At 38.0% G+C, this 19,350-nt stretch overlaps 1 protein-coding gene across 1 annotated transcript; it reads right to left on the bottom strand.

Moving 5' to 3' along the window:
• Nucleotides 1–1,076: 1,076 nt before the first annotated feature.
• On the bottom strand, nucleotides 1,077–19,294 carry XKR9 (XK related 9). Its single transcript, XM_066334748.1, is given in 5 exon segments — nucleotides 1,077–2,113; nucleotides 3,203–3,426; nucleotides 11,307–11,512; nucleotides 11,514–11,868; nucleotides 18,297–19,294. Coding segments are annotated over 4 exon segments (1,143 nt in total). The 5' UTR covers nucleotides 11,583–11,868; nucleotides 18,297–19,294; the 3' UTR covers nucleotides 1,077–1,469.
• Between the last annotated feature and the right edge of the window lie 56 nt (nucleotides 19,295–19,350).

Raw genomic sequence — 19,350 nt, 5'->3', positions numbered from 1 at the left:
GATCAAGGAGACGAACACGGTTGGCCTGAAAAAGAGAAGTGTGGACGTGTAACAGGAAAGAAACACGTTTAGAAACTTCCTCTGAGCTCTGGTAAGGCTGGAAGGGTAAAAAGTAATCTGCAGTCCATGAACTTGACATAAAAGACACAAGATACAGCTCTTAAGCACCCTAATTATCAACAAAATTAGACCAATCTAACTGCAAATATAACTTAATGGAAGGAGAAAGGAGGGAAGAAAAAGAGCTCCAGGTTTTCATAGCACTGATATAAAACACAGCAGCTCTGAAATACTCTCCCTTAGATTTTATTTCTGAAGAAACTGCGCCTATCAAACTTATTTCATTGTTGTTGATTTAGCAGTCAAACACCAAACTGAAATGTTGTCTAGTTTCACTCTACCTTCTGCCAAAAATTCTTGATGGATCAGCTAGTTTTATCTTTTGCCAGCCCCTGGGAGTGCAAGTTATCAGAACAGTTGCTCCTCTTTTCTCCACTGATAAAGACAGAAGACACTGCACCACTGCCTGCCCTGTACAGCCTCATATTTCAGTGGAAATCGGCATTTAAAGTGTTACATCTTAGAGCCCAAAGAGAAGAAGGCTTCATGGAAGATAGTTCTTCATTTGTACTCAAGACTCCTGTTATCATCTGTAAATCGATCAGGCTGCTGCTGTAACCCAGAACAAGCTGGCATCATCTCTAAATACAGAAGACTGTGTGAAAGATTAACAGAACAAAACCAACAAAGAAGTCTTTAAAACGCCTAGATGAAAAAATGCTTAAAAATATCTTCCCAAATTTCCTTGTATCAAGACAATTCTTGAGCCATAAATCAAAGCTATGCTTCTTCAGGGGATGTTCAGGGAGAAGGCAGTGCAGTGTGTTAACATGAAGGAGTGCAGCTCTTACAGTAATGGGGAGAAGGAGAAAGCTGATCACTGCCCTCAGTTATTTTATATGCACTCTTCTTTCCTTCCAGCAAGAGAAAAAAGGAAGAAACAAACAAACAAAGAAAGAAACAAAAAAGCACAACCTTTGTTTTTAACAGAATCAATGAATCAACATAAATTAATAGAATGTATGTTTATTCCAGGTTTCATTTAATTAACTTTTAGCCTTTCCTATGTTACATTTGCATTGCTAAAAACCTAAAATTGTGAATTGTGTTGGATGAATAGATTAAATAGTTTCTTGGTCAGAAGTAACTTTCACCAGCACATAAATGTTCATGTTACAGAGTCTTTATATCATGGATAACAAATAGTTATTCAAAGCCAACAACTCTGGTCCACTATGTACTCCTCAGTGATGATACACAAGTACCAATGACAGAGAAATACACTGTCCAGCAAGAATTTGCTTTTAAGGTCACAAAAATAATCAAAACAACAACAACAACCAAAAACAAAAACAAAAGGAAAAAAAAAAAGGAAAAAAAAAGCCACACTAAAAAAAACTCTATAATGTTCATTGCATTAAGAAATTCTGAAATCTACCAATTTTCACTCTCTCTCTTTGCCCTGCCACTCCGTCAACTTCATCTGAACATGCCTGAGGTCTGCAATAAATAGTGGGATGAAGATGGCTGTAATAAACAACAAGAGAAATAATACCTAACACCAGACTTGAAATAGTTAAGATGCTTACAATTTTAAAACATATCTCTTTGATAATGGAAGGTTTCCAGAACATATATACAATTAAAATACCTAGAGTCACTACAGTGTGAGTAGCATAATAAACAGAAATGCACACTTTTGTTCTTCTCCCCTTTATGTTAAAAAATGAAAAAATTAGAATTATTCCAACTACAGTTCTGTACAGATATTCCATCTTCTTAGACTTGCAAAATGTTGTATGCTGTTTCAAAGTCCAAGAGAAGCCACAGATCCAAAGAAATGTCATCAGAATTACAGAAATTCTGACACTTAGTAGAGTGATCAATGAAATACTGAGTGTCCAAGAAGTGATGGTAAGCAATTTATAGAAGAGATACATGAACTTGGAGAGCACACGAAATTCATCTTTGTCATCCAGAGATTTTCTTAGTGATGTCTGATAATCAACCATTGATAAGGAGATACCACAAAATGACATAATAATGGCAGCATCTGAACAAAACACAAGGAAAAATGTTATATCAGAGAAAAAGATAGGTATTTTACATTATGATTTCTGAATGAAGTTTGAGAAAATGTCATGCTTTCCTAACACTCTCTTTATCCCACTTTTATATTTACTCTCTGCTCCAAAGCAAGTCACCCTAATTTTAAGGCTCACTTTCGTTACTTAAATCTAGGCATCTGATGCTGTTTGGTGTGCTTATGTTATCCTGCCCAGCTCCTGGTCCTTGCTTAAGTTGCCTATTTGCCATCTCCATACACAGGTGACATAGAAATTCCCAGTCTTGCAAATAGACCATAAGCAACCAATATGTGAGTTTGCTGTGTCTAAAATGGAGACATCTACAACTAAGACTTGACCCTTTACATGGTCATATCTAAGACGAGATTTGCCTCATCCTTTGCCATGAGTAAATTTTGGCTCCATGGACTTTGAAGGAACACAAGACCATGCAGGTATCCCCATTTGATTAGATAAATTCCAGCCCTGAATAAGTCAGTGTCCTGCCAATAATTCTGCTAGTTTTAGAGCTGGAAATGGTACAGCTGCTGTCTTGCTTCTGAGAGTTGAACCAGTATCTCTTCACCACGTGGCATTCTACAATCCTGACATATCCTTAGATTTAGTTTTGACTCTGTCCCTCACCTGTAACATGGTGGTGACAGCTCACAGGGCTGCTTTAATTATGTTATTGATTTCAAAATGTCTAGCTAGCAGTTTTAAATGAATCTGTAAATAAAACCACACATATCAAACTGCTCTGCAAATTACATGCTAATTGCATTTAAGAGCATATTTTCAAGTGATGCATCATTATGTTTCTATTAGACATATGACTTTTTATATTTAAGATGTACAATATTTGTATACGATTTTCCATTTTTGTAGGGAAATCTTCCTTCTTATTGATTTAGTAGAATGGACCATCTACTAGAGAGAAATTCTAACTAAATGCAGAGTAATAATATAGTGGAATGTATGTTTTCCAAGGTTTGTTTAAAATGTTTTCCAGTCATGAGTTATACTTCAAGGTAAGATACTTGACTTGCACCGGAAGGGGAAAAAAAAAGACTTACACTGAAAGAAATGAGTTTTGCCATGTTCCATGAGGATGTAAATCTGAAGAAAAAGTTGTGGTGTAGTCTCAAGAAAAGTCTTGAACACCCTGAGCATGTTAATATCAGTCACTGCATCGGTAGCTTGTTTTAGAATGAAGTTGGAAGGGTCTGCTTCTGCTGTACCTCTGCTACTTGTTTGCTTAAATGCAACTTGACAGCCATATTTCAAAGCAAACCAATACCTATTTTAAAAAGAACACTTGATTAGACAGCACTTTTTAGAAGACCAACTCAATAAATTATATGGCCTTACAACAACTTGTACTCAGGTAAAATTTTGTCTCATATCTGTATGAGGAATATCAGAGAATCATTTAAGCCCAGCAATACCATGCAATAAGAAAACTAATAAAATGGAATGAGACTTGTCTGAATAAAGATTACAAACTCTATTTTGTTAGGTTCTTATTTCTTTAAATTACTGTATTTCTGAGAATACGCTTAGCATCTCTCCTCGGTCTCTCTTTGAGATACTCATTCACTTTCTTTGTATCCTTTTCAGGTATTAATGAATATTCAGCTGTGAACATCTCCATATATATAAATAGAATATAGATCCATAAGCCCCAAGTGTAATACATGATGAATTGCAAACATAAAACAGACTTTTAAAACAAACCTACTACATTCTTATTTTCTAAATAATCAGGAAGACTTATATTTCAGAAAATAGTTTTCAAGACACATGGATTCCTGGCTTGAAAGATTCTGTTAACAATATGAGTGGTTTTATATGAAGAAGCCATTCACCTTGGCAAATGAGTGCCACCTGAATCACTTTTAGAACAGTTCTGGTTTATTTTTAATTAAGCCTAAATTAACACGTTCTTTTAAAGAGCAGTAAATGCCAAGATACATGGAATTAGTCAGTTACAAGTGGTGTAGATTCTGTGTTTTAAAGAACCTATTCTGTTCAGGATATCCCTATGCTTTGCTTGGAGCTAAACCTAACTCTTGGAGCTAAACCTAACTATTCCCATTTTCAGCAGCTTTGCTTCAGGCTTGGAAGTGCAAGAGGGGAAAGAACACTTAAGTTTTAATCAAAAACTCTTTTGATAATTAATGGATGAACTAGCTGCTGTACATAGTAATCTTTACATCTGAGTTTGGGAAAACAGGATGATTGCTATAACTTGATGTAGGACCAGAACTCCAGATGCTGGAAATTATAGTATTCCTGCTGACTCTAATGGACTCACATACAGAGTCACACAGCCCTGGTGAGTGATCTGACTCATTGCATTAATGCTTTAGAAGTTAAGAAAGGTAGGAAATATTTTTTCTGCAATTAATTGCAGAAGAGGGTTTCACAGCTAAAGACTTCTTTCCTGTGAACTGGAAAGCAGCAAACAAAAACTCTTTTAGAACAAGTAAACAAATGAAAGCAGGGAGAAGTATCCTCATAAGTATGCATGTAAATGCTGCCTTGAAGCAAATCAATGCTTGCTCTCTTCTGCTGGCAACTTCACTTCAAGTGGTCGTTAACCCCTACTGGGCAGATTGTAGATTGTCTTTAACTCTGCAGCACATGCATTACATACATGATGATGTAGGATAGAGGAATCTAGTCTTGCTGTGATAGCAGAGGTCCTGAGATGTGGAGAGAGAGGATACAGTGTAGAAAAACACATGCATAGGACGATAAGGGATGGCTTGAAAAAAGGGATAGGAATGAAAAAAATTCAACTGTATTATCATTATTATTGAAGATTTTTATGCATAGAAATATTCTTTCTTTTTTTGTAATAAATAGATTAAGACTAATATTGATTCTTGAAATCAACCCTTAAAATTTTGCTTATACTAAGTTCTTAGTTTTATAGGTATATAAATGCATGTGTTTGTTCATAAATAGGATTTTGATCATAGCAGCCTTCAGATATCACTCCCAAGCCTATTTCTGTCCATTTAGTTTCCAGCTGTTTTGAGCATCTAACATTCTTCTCCAATGGACCCATTTTGACTATAACCAGCAGGCAAGGACAGCATAAGCAGTCCCTTTTAAAGAAAACTCACAGTTATTCAGCTGATTCTTCTAGCCTTGCAAAGATTGCTAGAGTCTTTCCTCCCAAAAAAAAAAAAAAAAAAAAAAAAAAAAAAAAACCCTTATCAAATAAATTATGACGGTTGCATCATTCATTTGGATCTATTTTCTTGAGAAATTAAGCAGAACACCATAGGCCAACACTTGGTTATCTTAGAGAGTAGATAGACAGGCTGAGAAAGGCAAGGTCCTGTGCCTTAACCTGCCTCCTACTTACATTCTCTAACACAGCATCTGAGATAACTTCAAGATTCAAGCTAAAGTGCAGCTTTTTAATTCCCTGAGCATCCCCAGAACCACACATACCCCGGACCTGATGAAACCCGTGCCGCTGCATTTACCCTGTGTAGAGAACAGAGGGCAGCAGATCATTAGACAGCCAGATCTCACAGGATCATCTCGTCCCAATGTAACACTGGAGCACAGTACTCTTCTCCTTACCAAGGGAGCCAGGGAGAATCCCTGGCTTTCAGAGGTTAAAAGTTTAACCTTTGCCACCTTTAAAGACCAAATCCTTTGAGCACAGAGAAGGCAGTGTAGGGCTGTCTTCCACAGTCACAAGCAAGACAGCCAAGATTGTCAGTTCCCAGGTCAAGGGCATGTTAGAGGATTCACGACTTATTCCCTGGTATGTTAAGGCATGTTGACCATACAAATGAGAATTGCAACATGGAAGCAGCCATAAGAGTAGGTGTGGAGCAGCTTTGTTGCTACTCAAGAGCCTCAGGGGATGAGCCTTTGCTTTCCTCTTTGCAGAGATTCATAGACTGCATCCCTGCCACTCAGTCCATGAGCTGGCTCTAGATCCATTATTTACTCCCAAAGGAAACTCATTTTTGTTTTTATGTTTTTGTGTATTTATCTTTTTGTTCTCTGAATAATCACTCATAAGCAAAGAACCGCACTGTTTGGCAAGGCATCTAAAGCTTTTTTCTGTTTATATAACAATTAGTATTCCAAAACATCTGGTTCTTGCATCTGAGATGTAAAAACCTGGAAAGTTTGCAATGTTTTCAAGAAGAAAAAACAATTGGGTTGACTGATCTACTAGCTGTCCATGGACTCACTCACCAAAGCCTCTGTCCAAGCAGCAAGAAGTGGAAAGCACCTGCACAAATTTTGAGCTGCAGAGCTCACAGCTAAGATGGCAGGTCATACACAAGGTAAGAAATGTTCTAAAAGGAATATTTCAGCTGGATGCATACCTGAAATTACTTGTCAGTTTTCAAAGCAGATTCATTCTGAGCACTGAATATTAGGTTTATATTGTTGTAAGATGATATGCTGTGTATTTGTCACTAGTTGTACCAGTTTTGATTAGTCCACTTCAGACTTTGAACACTTTATAGAATACATTATATTTTCTAGTAAAGTCCATTCTACTGCTCTTTGATTATGAATTAAGCAGGGTGGCATTCTCTGAGCTCTGCATGCCTATGTCACTTACTGCAAGTTCACTGGGACAAATTTTCATATTTTAAGTGTATTTTGTACTTATACTCTCATTCTCATCTGTCCCTTTGGCATGTAATATGACCTTTTAGGAAGGGCCCATAGCCAACTTTTAGATCTAGTGTCAAACTACGTTCCTAGCCTAGGGCAAAGTTCAGTCCACACTAAAGGATAGGTCAGGTTTAAATTTTCTTCTTTATCATGCCCACAGCTCAGTTGAACCCTGTGCGAACTTTGAAACTATTATAGCTATACTCCTCTAATCGATTTTCCTATAATATATCTATTGCTCTAGAAGTTCTATGCTTCAATATTCATAAACTGTAAAAAGTCTTTTTAAGAGGCACTATAACTGTAATAAAAATACATTAATTAAAAGTATTGGATTAGTTATGTATTTTAGATAGAGGAATGTGAAATGGTTATGTCAATAAAACAGACAAACGCAGGTTTACCTTTTACTTTTTCTCCCTATAAATTCATTAAAGAAAACATTTTTTTATTATTTCAAGGTATATAAGCACTTGGAAGCCAACAGAGTAAAAAAACTACAATTTTTTTACAACTGGAATTGTTGTATGTGAATGGTAAAGAATTACCATTGTTTCTAAAAATCATTCCCTCTGACAGGAGAAAAAGAAAAAAAAAATTGTTTCTGCCTTTGTAATGTTGCTTTGTGGAGAATACAGATGACTGGGCTCCTACTTGTTATAAATACTCATGGAAACACAGCTCCACTGTCTGTCTGTTCTTGAGATGTTCTTAGATATTCATTATCATTTCAAAAGTGATGAAGTTTGATCCTGTAAAATTAGGAAGGCTTTGTCTCTGGCTGGGAATTCGCAGGGGTGACAGCTATTTGGTTTTGTTGCTTCACAGCCTTCACATGTGACAAGCAAGCTGCCTTGCCAGTGTTTCCATATCACATGCTTTCCCTCAGATTTCCACTGACATTGCAATACAATCCCAGTATTATACTACACATCCCATCTCATCAAACTACACGTATAAAAATTTGGGTGCCATTTAGAAATCCATATGGGCAGGGTGTAAGTGGCCTGGCAACAACAATTGTACTGTCTAAATTCTGGTCATGCAGTCACAGCTTTCAGCATTGTATAAATCCTTATCAAAATTACTCTCTGCAGCATGTTAAATTTCACCTTCTAAGTATCGAAATACTTGGATTAAACCCATTAAACTGATGCAACTAAGTCAATACTTAGATCAGTAAATTTATATTTTAAAAAATGTGATCAAGCACATAGAATCACAGAATCATTTCACTTGGGAAAAATCTTTAATATCATTGAGAACAACCACTGCTCCAGCAGTATCAAGTCCACCACTAAATCATGTCCCTAAGTGCCATATCTTTTAAATATCTCCAGAGATGGAGACTTGCCCACTACCTTGGGCACCTGTTCCAAAGTTTGTCAACCCTTTCAGCAAAGAAAATTTTTCTAATACTCAGTCCAAACTTTCCCAGTGAAAGTTGGAGCCATTTCCTCTCATCCTGTCACTTGTTACTTGAGAGAACAGACTGACACCCACCTGACAACAACCTGCTGTCATTCGTAGAGAGCAGTAAGAGTTTGACACAGGGTGTAGGGTAACTTGTAACTTAACCTCAGTGACATCTCCAAGCCAGATGACCCAACATCCTCATTATTGTTCTGGTCCACTTGCAGAGCCTCATACCTGTTATGCCAGGGCACCTGCGAAGGTGGGGTAGTCACAGGGGAGACATACCTGCTGCACTGGGCAGCAACTTGTTGCCATTGCCCCCTAGCTTTAAGTCACTGTGCTCAGCCAAGTTAAGAGTGGATAGAGAATCATCCATACCAAGCATACCTGCCTGTGGGGCTGTCTCAGGAAAGGCAGAGCGTGATTCTAGCAGTCTGCATGTGTGTGTCTCTCTCTATCCCTTATACTCGTCAATCTACTCACCTCCTCCCAGATCTCTGTCACTAAGCGGAAGAGTTTCTTTTCCAGAGTGCATCTCCCACATGTGTTCTCACTGCTGCCAGCTGGTACTGCTTCAGAACAGGACCCAACAGGACCCTGCAGCCCATCACCTATGTTGGCTCTGAATTTCTCTCACTGCCTTTTAGGAATCTGTAATGAAATAACCTCAGGTTCAGCAAAGCTGAACTCACATTTACTCTGATGCCTCATGGATCCAGAATTAGTTTTACAAATATGCAAGAAAACCTTTTTCATACACTTCTTTTCAAAGTTGCAGGGCATTCTGAGCTACCTTTAAGCATCAAAAGGCAAAACAGCACCTGCCAGTATCACAGTGGCTGCTGCCTATGTGACCTTCTATTCTGACAGCAAAGGCTATGAATTGGTAATGTTTAGTCTCCCACAGGTGTGTCCTTGGCTGATGAGGCCCACTGCAACACATCAGACAGCTCCAGAATTCATATGGTGCCCTAAGGAAATGTCCCATTTCCCCACATTCCCTGACTGTGTTACTGTCTTTATGTTGTCTGTTATGTCAAGACTGTTCTCAATTCTACAAACATCTGTGTGAGCCATTTAGATGGGTGAGGCTGAATAAAATTTTAGTCAGCAGAGTTAATATACACAGTTTTAACTTAATTTTGCCTCCTTACAGAGCACACTTATTTCATATTAAATACAACTGTACAACTTTCCAATAAAAGAAACTAAAGCCTTCTAAAATATTTTTTTTTAATTTAATTTTCCTTGGATTTTATATATATAGTATATATATATATATATATATATATATATATATATTATATATGTATATACATATTTTCATATTTATTAGTTACATGATTTTCATATTTATTAGCATTGTCAGTGTGTTAGTAAAACCAAATTCCCTGATTTGGGAATGGGAAATTGATTCCCATTTTTCTGCGCACTGTATATATCTCCAGTTCCCAAAGGGTACTAGTTTATAAGTCACCAGTTCCAGTACCTAAAGAGAGCCTAGAAGAAAGATGAAGAGGGACTTCATACAAGAGCATGGAGTGATACATAAGGTGGACTGGTTTCAAAACTGAAAGGCAATATGCTAAGATAAGATATCAAGATGAAACTCTTTCCTGTTAGGGTGATGATGCACAGGTTGCCCAGAAAAGCCGTGGATGCCTCATCCCTGGAAGTGGTCAAGGCCATGTTGGATGGCGCTTTGATCAACCTGGTCAAGTGGAAGGTATCTCTGTGCATGGCAGGGGGGTTGGAACAAGTTGATTTTTAAGGTCCTTTCCAAACCAAACCATTCTAGGAGTCTAAACTCAAAGATGGAGCAGGAGATGTAAAAGGAGATGAAAGAGGGAAGAAGGAAAAAATGAAAAAAGATAATTTGATAAGGTTTATTCACATCTTATAATTTCAAGCATTCACTGACCAAATCTTATTTACTGGTTAGGCCCTCATTTTCCTCTTTGAATGAATATGGATTTCTGCCCCAAAAGGCCTTCTGGAGAATCTCACCTTAACAAGTGTGACCTGACTTGACAGAATCTATTTTTATCCATTTACTGCACAGATAAACCTGAGAGACTCATTGCCTAAATTAACTGCATAAATCAGATGACTAAGAGGGAGGACAGGAGGAAGTTGTACCTTGATACATCTAAGGAAAATACATATAATAAAAGTAAATAATAGTTAATCATGAAGGTACAAGCACAGATGGCAGCTTGCTGTTTCCAGCTTATACTTTACAGTATGCATTACCACTGCTGAATTGCGAGGAGTGGCTGAAAGAACTTTGTAACTTATACATTACATCTTGGAAATTTTCCAAGCATAAATAGCAGCACTGGAGAAAATATCATTCATGCAATAGAGAACAAGCAACCAAGTTGACAACACTGTCAAAGCAAAGGACAAAATAATGTTTACCAGAAAACATGCCACTCAAGAGAATATGGAGATAATCCTGGGAAAGGAGATTCAAAGTTATAGAAATTCATGGTAAGAGATATTAATTGGAAAGCAATCCAAGAGTTTTGTGGATCACTTTAGAGTTAAGATAACCCACTAAGCAAACAAAATTTCCTTTCACCATTAAGTCAGTCCCTGTGGGAAGACTGCTGCAAGTACCCTTACTAACTATTCAGCTATTCATTTCTCTTCTGAATCATGGTGGGTTTTCTACATATGCTTAGACACTCAGGTTCAAACATCGCTTCTTCAGCTGTCTCAGATGCTTAGTGTGCATAGCATCACTTTGAAAACTCATATGTATCAGTGATGACAGTAGTATATTTCAAAGCAATCATTTTTATTAGGTATGCCTCATCAAATGGCTGGTTAACCAAACAGATTAGGGTTGTGAATTATAAAAATCATTACTTACAGGTATATGGAAGAAGAACTACATGTCCATCAAAACCTGACAAAATTTATCTGGCATAACCAGATAAAAATCTATTTGGTTTCATGGATGTTTTAAAGGCCAGAATTGGTCTTGTCCCTGAAGCCATACTAAGCACTTCTTAACAACTGTCTTAAAGCATCATAATTTCTCATTTTAAAACAATTTTTAAATTTTTTTTTAATTTTTTTAAATGCACTTACCTTATAAAAATTCCACAATGAAAGAGATGAACTAGAAAAACCAATTTCAGCTTCCCAGTATCAGTACCTTCCCAGTCGTTTTTAAACCACTCATAACTAAATATCTGAGTTATTATTGATGAAAGACCTCTAAAACATAGTATCAATATACTCCAAGAATATTGTCCTTGACAGAAATATCTACTAGCTACCCAGAAGTCCACTCCCAATATCAACCACATAAATTATCATTCCACCAACTAAAACAAAGAAATTTTGCTTAGTAAATTTCATCATGTGTGAAACTGCCTGCCACTGTTGTCATTCTCTCCTCACTTAATGTAAAGGAAGCTAAATGCTTTCCTACTCTTCCTAAGGAGTCTTTTTCCTTACAATACCACCTACTCATATTGCTTCATACAAAGGCAAGTTGGGTTATCAATTTTTATTATAGGAAAGACACTTGCATTTTTCTGTGTCTTGATTTAAATATTAATTTAACTTCTAAAATTAACATCTATTCTGGAAAAGATAAATGTAAACTGTCTTTTGGATTGATGGAGTCATTCTTCATTACCGATTCCTAAAAAGAAGAAGAAAGAAAGGAAGATTAGCAGTAACAATATCTTCATAATTTAAAATATCCTACAGCAATTCTCATGACCATTTGAACAGGCAAGTACAAAATGCAGAATGTGCTGAGATATCGGTGATGAATCAGCCCAAGAGAGCTGCATTTCTGAGCCTGCTGAGGTCACCCACTTTTCCAAACAGTGATTCTCCACTCAAGCTGCTGTTGAGATAATTCCTAAGAGTTTCAAAACACTAAGAAACAAGCAAGTTTTTCAAAGCAGCTTATGAAGAAAAGATTGATTCCTTCCCAGAACTTTCTTAATTTCTGAACTCTTCTCCTTTACTGTGCACAGCACAAAATGTTGAGAAAACTTTTATCTTGAGCCCACGCCATGGTATCAGAATAAACATCATTTGGCAGTTTCCAACAGTGTTACTGCATTTGTGTGCATATGCCCAGTGTTTTTATCATTCCTGCTTGGTTTTCCACATGCAGTAGGAAAGTGCTAAATAGGATTGCAGCTCTCCTGTTAGAGGCTTGTAAAGAGCCAGACCTCTTTGAGAAATGTCTTCTAAGCTGTGTGCAGCTACACATAGATGATTTAATTACATAGCTCACTGCAAACACATTTACTTTGTAGTCAGAACTACATTTTACATTGCCCAACACTGCAAGGAATCTTGTGACCTCTTGGTCTTACATGTCTTATATGTCCTTATATGTCTTTCTCCTGTAGATCTGTGGTATTTGGCAGGTGAAATGGAAATGCTTAAAGGCAGTACGTTCTTTTTCTCATTCACCTCTGCAAAGCTATAAAGTTGAAATTACAAAGTCCCATGACTTCATTTACATATCTTAGGAAAAGGCTGCTGGCAGCAAATGCAAAGGATGGGATGCAGGACATGCCAAGGCTGGGCTGGTGCCAGTGCCAAACAGCTGCAAACAATACAATGGGGAACAGCTGCACCAGGGAACTTGGAGCAGGGAAAGGGCATGTGGAGGCAGGTCCCTCTGGATTTTGTGAATTCAGGCACACTGTCACAGAGGAATGAAATGAGAGAATTGGTTAATAACCCATAAACAAAAACCCATAAACAGAGACTGTTCTTTGCTTGGGTTGACTGGGCTCATCTTCACTATGACCTAGGTACAAACCCAAAAAAGACAACTTAAGTTCTTAATTTCCTAATGAAGACAAGAGGGAACATAACAGCCTGAGAAGGTGCTGAGTGTATGGATTATTTTTTTGGATCGAGTCCTTAGCTATTTCTAGCCTCTCATTCTATCTCCTACTTGGATTTCATGTCCTGGCCCAGCAGAGGTCAGAAAGATCAGGCGATCTTGCAGCTGGGATAGTTGGAATCCTTTTGCTGTTCTCTCCTATTCTCTCCGATAAAATACCACTAATCTCTTGCAAACCACTAACGCAATTTATATCCAATTCACAGTTAGATTCTGGGAAGTGAACTTCAGTACAAAGTCCAGCATAAATTGAACTCTCTGTTTACAAACACAAAAAAGACAAGTTAACCATGAGCAAGCAATGTCTCTGTGTGGCCAAGAAGGCAAATGGCATTATGGAGTGCACTATGAACAGAGTGACCAGCAGGTCAAGGGTGGTTATTCTCCCCCTCTACTCTGCCCTGGTGAGGCTGCATCTGAGGTACTGTGTCCAGTTCTGAGATCCCCAGTCCAATGAAGACAAGAAACTACTGGAGAGGGTCTGGCAGACGGTTACAAAGACATTTGGGAGACTGGAACATCTCTCACATAAGGACAGGCTGAGGGATTTGGTTCTGTTCAAGCTGGAGACGTGACTACTGAGATCTGATCAATGAACACAAAAACCTTAAGGCCAAGTGTTAAGAAGATGGGGCCAGACTTTTCAGTGATGCACAGCAATGGGACAAAGGACAATGGGCACAAACTGAAGCACAGGGAGTTCCATCTGAATATGAGAAAAAACTTTTCTTTGAGGGTGACAGAGCACTGGAACAGTGGTGGTGGAGTCTCCTTCTCTGGAGATATTCAAAACCCCTCTGGATGCAATCCTGTGCAACCTGTTATAGGTGAACCTGCTTCAGCAGGGCGTTTGGATTAGATGATCTTCAAAGGTCCCTTCCAACCCAAATTGATTTCTGACTGAAGTTTTTATGTCTGAAAATTTGTGTATGAACCAACTTAAGAGTTTATTACTAGCGTTCATTCAAGAAAATTCTAAAGGAAAGAGTATTTACTCTGTATAACAACATGTCATTCTGCAACTTGTGTACCACCTTTATCAAGCTGTATCTATGGTTTTTAGAAGAGATTAATCAGAAAAACAAACATTAAACAAAACAAAACAAGCAAGTTCACTATTTGACTGTTACAGGAAGCACAACAGTAATAGATTAGTCAATACCTGGATTCAAACAAAGTTCTTTGGAAGACAATTTATGGCCAAATTAGGCAATTTACCAAGGTTCACATTTAATGACTAATACTGTACCAGACATTCAAGTGGCAAGGAGTAGCCCTTAATCTTGCACCTGAAATGAGTTTAAAAAGGTAACAGGATTCCTCCCTGTTTACAGCCTCCTTATCGTTTTTGTACATGAGCACTTCACAAAGCGTATGAGAAAAGAAGTTTTACAGGCAGACTCCTCTGAAATAACAGCATGAAGAGTAGCTGTGAGCCAGGAGATTTCTACTCCTGACAAGCCTACTGTCCAAACTGCTGTCATGTCAGCAGTCTGCAGGCCTGTCTGGACATCTTGGTGCAATTTGAAGCCATCAGGTTAGCTGAGATAAATGAAGAGACATACATTATCAAGCGTGTCAGCTTGCTCACTGTCTCACCATTATTTTGAATAAGGATTCCAGACCTGAAAGAGCCTTGGAACAGCTGAGAAGACACAAGGTTTATATTTTGCTCATGGCAACCTAAAAAAAATTCTACCCAAGACTCACAAATCTGTAATCACAAATGTTCATTGTCTTAATTCCAAATCCAAGTACTAACACCTGCTCACAGGTGCACATGAAATCACTGTTGAAGATCCTAGCCTTTAATAGCCATACATTTTATGCATGATAGCACTCCAAAGAGTACCACAGTCTCCGTACCAGGTGAGGTTCAATTAAATGCCATAAGAGAGAGTGTCTTGTATCAACCAGAATTAAATTGTCCCCAATCTTAATAAATATATGAGATCTCACATGACAAGAGCAGGAAGAGTAAACTGTCAGTCAACATAAATATAAGCCCCCTCTAAAACCATTTTGTGATACAGAATCATTTTGTGATAAAGCAGAAACAATAAAATTGGATTAGCAAGGCTTCAGTTCTCACTACATATTTAAAATTCTATTTTAAAATGCAGTTACCTTAATACTGGCCATTGATAGAGGTTTTTTCACTTCAAAAACTGTAGATTTCCATATTCGTGGGTTTCCCATCCACACCTTTACAAGACTTGCAATCCAAGGAATTTAAAGGGCTTACTGATATAACACAAAGTGAAACTCAAATCATATGGAACCCATGTGACACTGTTAATGATTTGCTATCTGTAAAGAACTGTCCTTCTTATGATTGTATAAGAAAAATTGTTTTCTAAAAATTTGCTATAGAAGTCCCCATTAATAATAAATACTAAGTTTAATGGATTATAAATTTCTGTTCAATAAAATCATTTAACAATTTACTTCATCAAAGTAAAAAAAAAAAAAAAAAAAAAAAAAAACACCACTTTGCCTCTGTATATTTCTGCATCTGTGTATTCATTTTCAAATTTAGACTTTAGTTCATTAGACCTTTTGAGCCAAAGCCAACAGATATTTCTGGAAGCACAAGTGTATGTATGTGCGATTATAGGCATATGCATGCTTTAATATATTCATTCATTTATTTGTACACCTATGTATACTATGTATAATCTTTGTACTCAAAGATTCATGCAAAAAGAACAATCTTTCTGGCTGTAATTAAAAACTGTAGCACAATGCACTTTTAAAAAATCCGTTCTGTACAATGATGCATGAAGAGATTGGATGTGGCCAAGGATAAGTGATTAAAATTGTTTTCCTCTGGTAAAACTGCAGGTGTTTACAAGAATCTGCTCCAGCTGAGCTGTTGGTACTTAACATGAATTTTTTATGCATGTTTAAAACAGCTGCAGGATACAAGGCACAGGTGTGATTCTGCCTCTGTGACTGTTCTGCACAGGATGATGCTCACCTTAAGCCTGGAGCTCTTCTAGCTCTTAGGACATGAGATACAATCCTCAGTGTCTTCATAATGAACACAGTTATCAACTCTTGCCTTTTTTTGTGTGCCTTCCTGCTTCTGCCTTACACTTAAGAAACATCCTAGTCCTAAGCAGTCCTTGCAGTGCTTGAAAGACCATTAAGTCAGCCAAGTCACAAACTCACTATGAGTTATGCTATGACCTTTGTTATAATAAAAAAAATTACAAAAACTCTATGGCATATAGGGAGGGGCAAGGTTTGTGTACCTGATTCTTGGAGTGTAAATTAAGCAACCCACAAGATAAATTACTGGCTGAATGATTTATCTGTTTTCTGGTTAGACTCAGCATCAAAGCAAGCACAATTCTAAATTGTGACTAATCTCCTACGGTATTCACAACATATCCTTTTATTTGCTTCCAAATGTGGTAGGAAGGACCTTTCAAGTATTTATAGGCATTGATGAGCCTTCTCTTCTCCAGACTGGACAGTACCAGCTCTTTCAGCCTTTCCTTATTAGAGAAATGTCCCAGGCCCTTCATCATCTCGCACAAACCTGCTGATCTGACTATTTTACATTTTCTACACAATGTTGCCCCTCCGTGCAGGAATCTTGCAGCCCATGGCCTTTCTCTCTACAAAATCTGCTTCACTTCCTTTTGGTTTAAAGTCTTTACTTATCTCTGTACCAGATAAAAAGAATAAAAATATAATGAAACAGAAAGAAAAATTCTGCAAGTAAAAAATCCTCTCAACGAGATATTCATGTGCCAATGGCTATAAAGATAAGTCTCTCAAGGCATTTTCTATCTGCTGTTCAATTGATTCTGACTAATTATTGCAGAATTACATGCTTGTGCTTAATTCTATTAGGCTATTTACACAGCCACAGTGCAGAGGCTCACTCATCCTCACCCTTTATGCTTAAAAAGTGAAAAAAGCCAAGTGCCAGTACTCAAAGTACTAAAAATTCGAACCTTGCAGAATTTTCAGAAATACCAGTTTGTGCCTTGTGTATCTCATAGTTGTTACAAAATTAATCATTGTATATCACCAACAATCTAATTTTAGGTTTATTTATTTATTTATTTATTTATTATTTAGGAAACTCAGCTGGTTTTGTTTTTTGTTTTTTTTTACTGGTAGCTTACCTGCTTCAGAACATTCTTCCCCTCTAAAAATTTAGCAATGCAAAAGAGTCAGAGAACCAAAAGAACTTGAGGGTATACATTCATCTTTTCTTGCACCACATCAGAGCATAATAGCAGGACTTTCACTACATGCCTATTAACCTCGGTATTATAACAGAGGCAAGAGATTTTTTTAAACAGGTGGGCTTGTGCAGGAAATTAGATGCATTAAAAAGAACCTGTACTTCGTTCTCCAAAGGCACCATTGCTGCCACCTACAGATGAAACAAATTCACAGCTCCTGCCTAACATTAGAAAGTGCTTTATTATAGGACAGCCAGAGTAGTAACAAGTATTCCCTGGAGAACAAGTCTACAGGTCCCCAAACAATTCTTAACTTTGGGGGGAAAAAAAAGTCTTGTGATGTTAAAAATAATGGTACCTTACTGAGTAATCAATGACATATAAAATTCAGATATATAATTTTGGAAACCCTCTCTAAACATTCAGAATTTTCTTAAAAATAGAAAACCACTTGAATACACAACTTGCCTTGGCCTAGGTAGTAACTTCTTCTAATGACTAAACTAAACTTTACCTGACTGAAAATACAAGTATGCTACAAAATAAGCATAAGAGGGTACCTCAGGATTAGGTAAATTCAGGTCTAGTCACAGTTTCTTACAAAAGCACATACTGGCAAATGATACATTAGAATATTTTGTATGGGGTTTTCTTGGTTATTTCATCAGCATACATGCACACATAAAAGTATCTTTGACCTCAAACATCCTTCTGTTGTTTGTAGTTCATGCTTTAATGAGCATGAAAAAAAAAAAAAAAAGTAATGGTTCTATATCTCCAATAAGTAAATGGGTATCTCAAATAAGTAAAGATTTATCAGATAAATCAAGGAAATTGGCTTGAAGGCCTAAATATAGGGATTACAGTTTCTAGCTGTGGCTTTGTATGGCTAAGGTCATCTTCTAACAGGTACCATATGAGATTTCATGTAAAACAAACAGATAATACTTGAAATTCTAATATTAGTAAAGTTACCTGCAGTAATATTACCTGCTTTTATTTCAGGTTAAATTATGTTTATTCTTCATTTACATGTAGTTGAAGGAGAGAAGAAGTGTGCTCTATGTTCTTTAACAAAGTCACTTGAAAGGCAATTAATCTGGAGTTTCAGAGGAGATGCTGCAAAGCCCAACAGGAAAATTTCAGCACCTAGCAGGATCTACAATGAATGCTGCTTGCAAACACATTATTTCTACTTGGATGATAGGGACATAATTTCACAAAATCACAGGATGGCTGAGAGAGGGAAGGGCCACTGAAGTTGATGTTTGAAGCCCCCAGCTCAAGCAGGGCCACCTAGAGCCACAGACCGTGTCTAGATGAGCTTTGAGCATCACCAAGGATGTAAACTCCACAACCTCCCTGGGCCCCCTGTGCCAACTCTTGGTCATCCACACAGTGAACAAGCGTTTCCTTGATGTTCAGAGTGAACACCTGGTGTTCTGCTTTGTGCCCATCGCCTCTGGTCCTGGCACTGGGCACCGTGACAGGACCTGGGCGATGGCCTGTGACAGAGCCTGAGGTGATCGCCTGAGGGCTCTGTCCACTACACGCCCTCTCTTCACGTCTTTATACGCGTTGATGAGATTTTCATCAGCCTGTTCTTCTACAAGCTGGACAGTGCCATCTCTCTCAGCTATTCCTCACAAAAGAGATGCTGCAGCCCGTTCACCACTTTGCTGGACACTCTTCGGTAGCTCTCCAATTTAATGAGAAACGCTGAGTCACAGATAGCTCCAATGTGCCGTGCAGGAGCAAACGCAGCTCCCACATATGCTGGCAGTGGGAGTGTTCCTGGCACACAGAGAAGGCGCATCTGTCTCTTAGAACAAATCCTCTGGAAAAAGCCGGCAGAGCGCGGACCTGCCTCTCCCTGGGCAGCAGCGAGGCACCGACCCGCCCCGGAGAACGGAATTCCACCGAGAACTGGCCTTCTCCACGAAGGACAGCCTTGCGCGGCAGGATGCCCACGATGTCCGTGGCTAGAGCCCGGCCTTAGCGGCGCTCCCGGGCGCCGACGGTCGGAAGCGGCCGCCCCCGGGGC

This window comes from Sylvia atricapilla, chromosome 1 (genome assembly GCF_009819655.1).
Source record: "Sylvia atricapilla isolate bSylAtr1 chromosome 1, bSylAtr1.pri, whole genome shotgun sequence".
NCBI classification, from domain to species: Eukaryota; Metazoa; Chordata; class Aves; order Passeriformes; family Sylviidae; genus Sylvia; species Sylvia atricapilla.
This window is presented reverse-complemented; position numbering and strand designations above follow the sequence as displayed.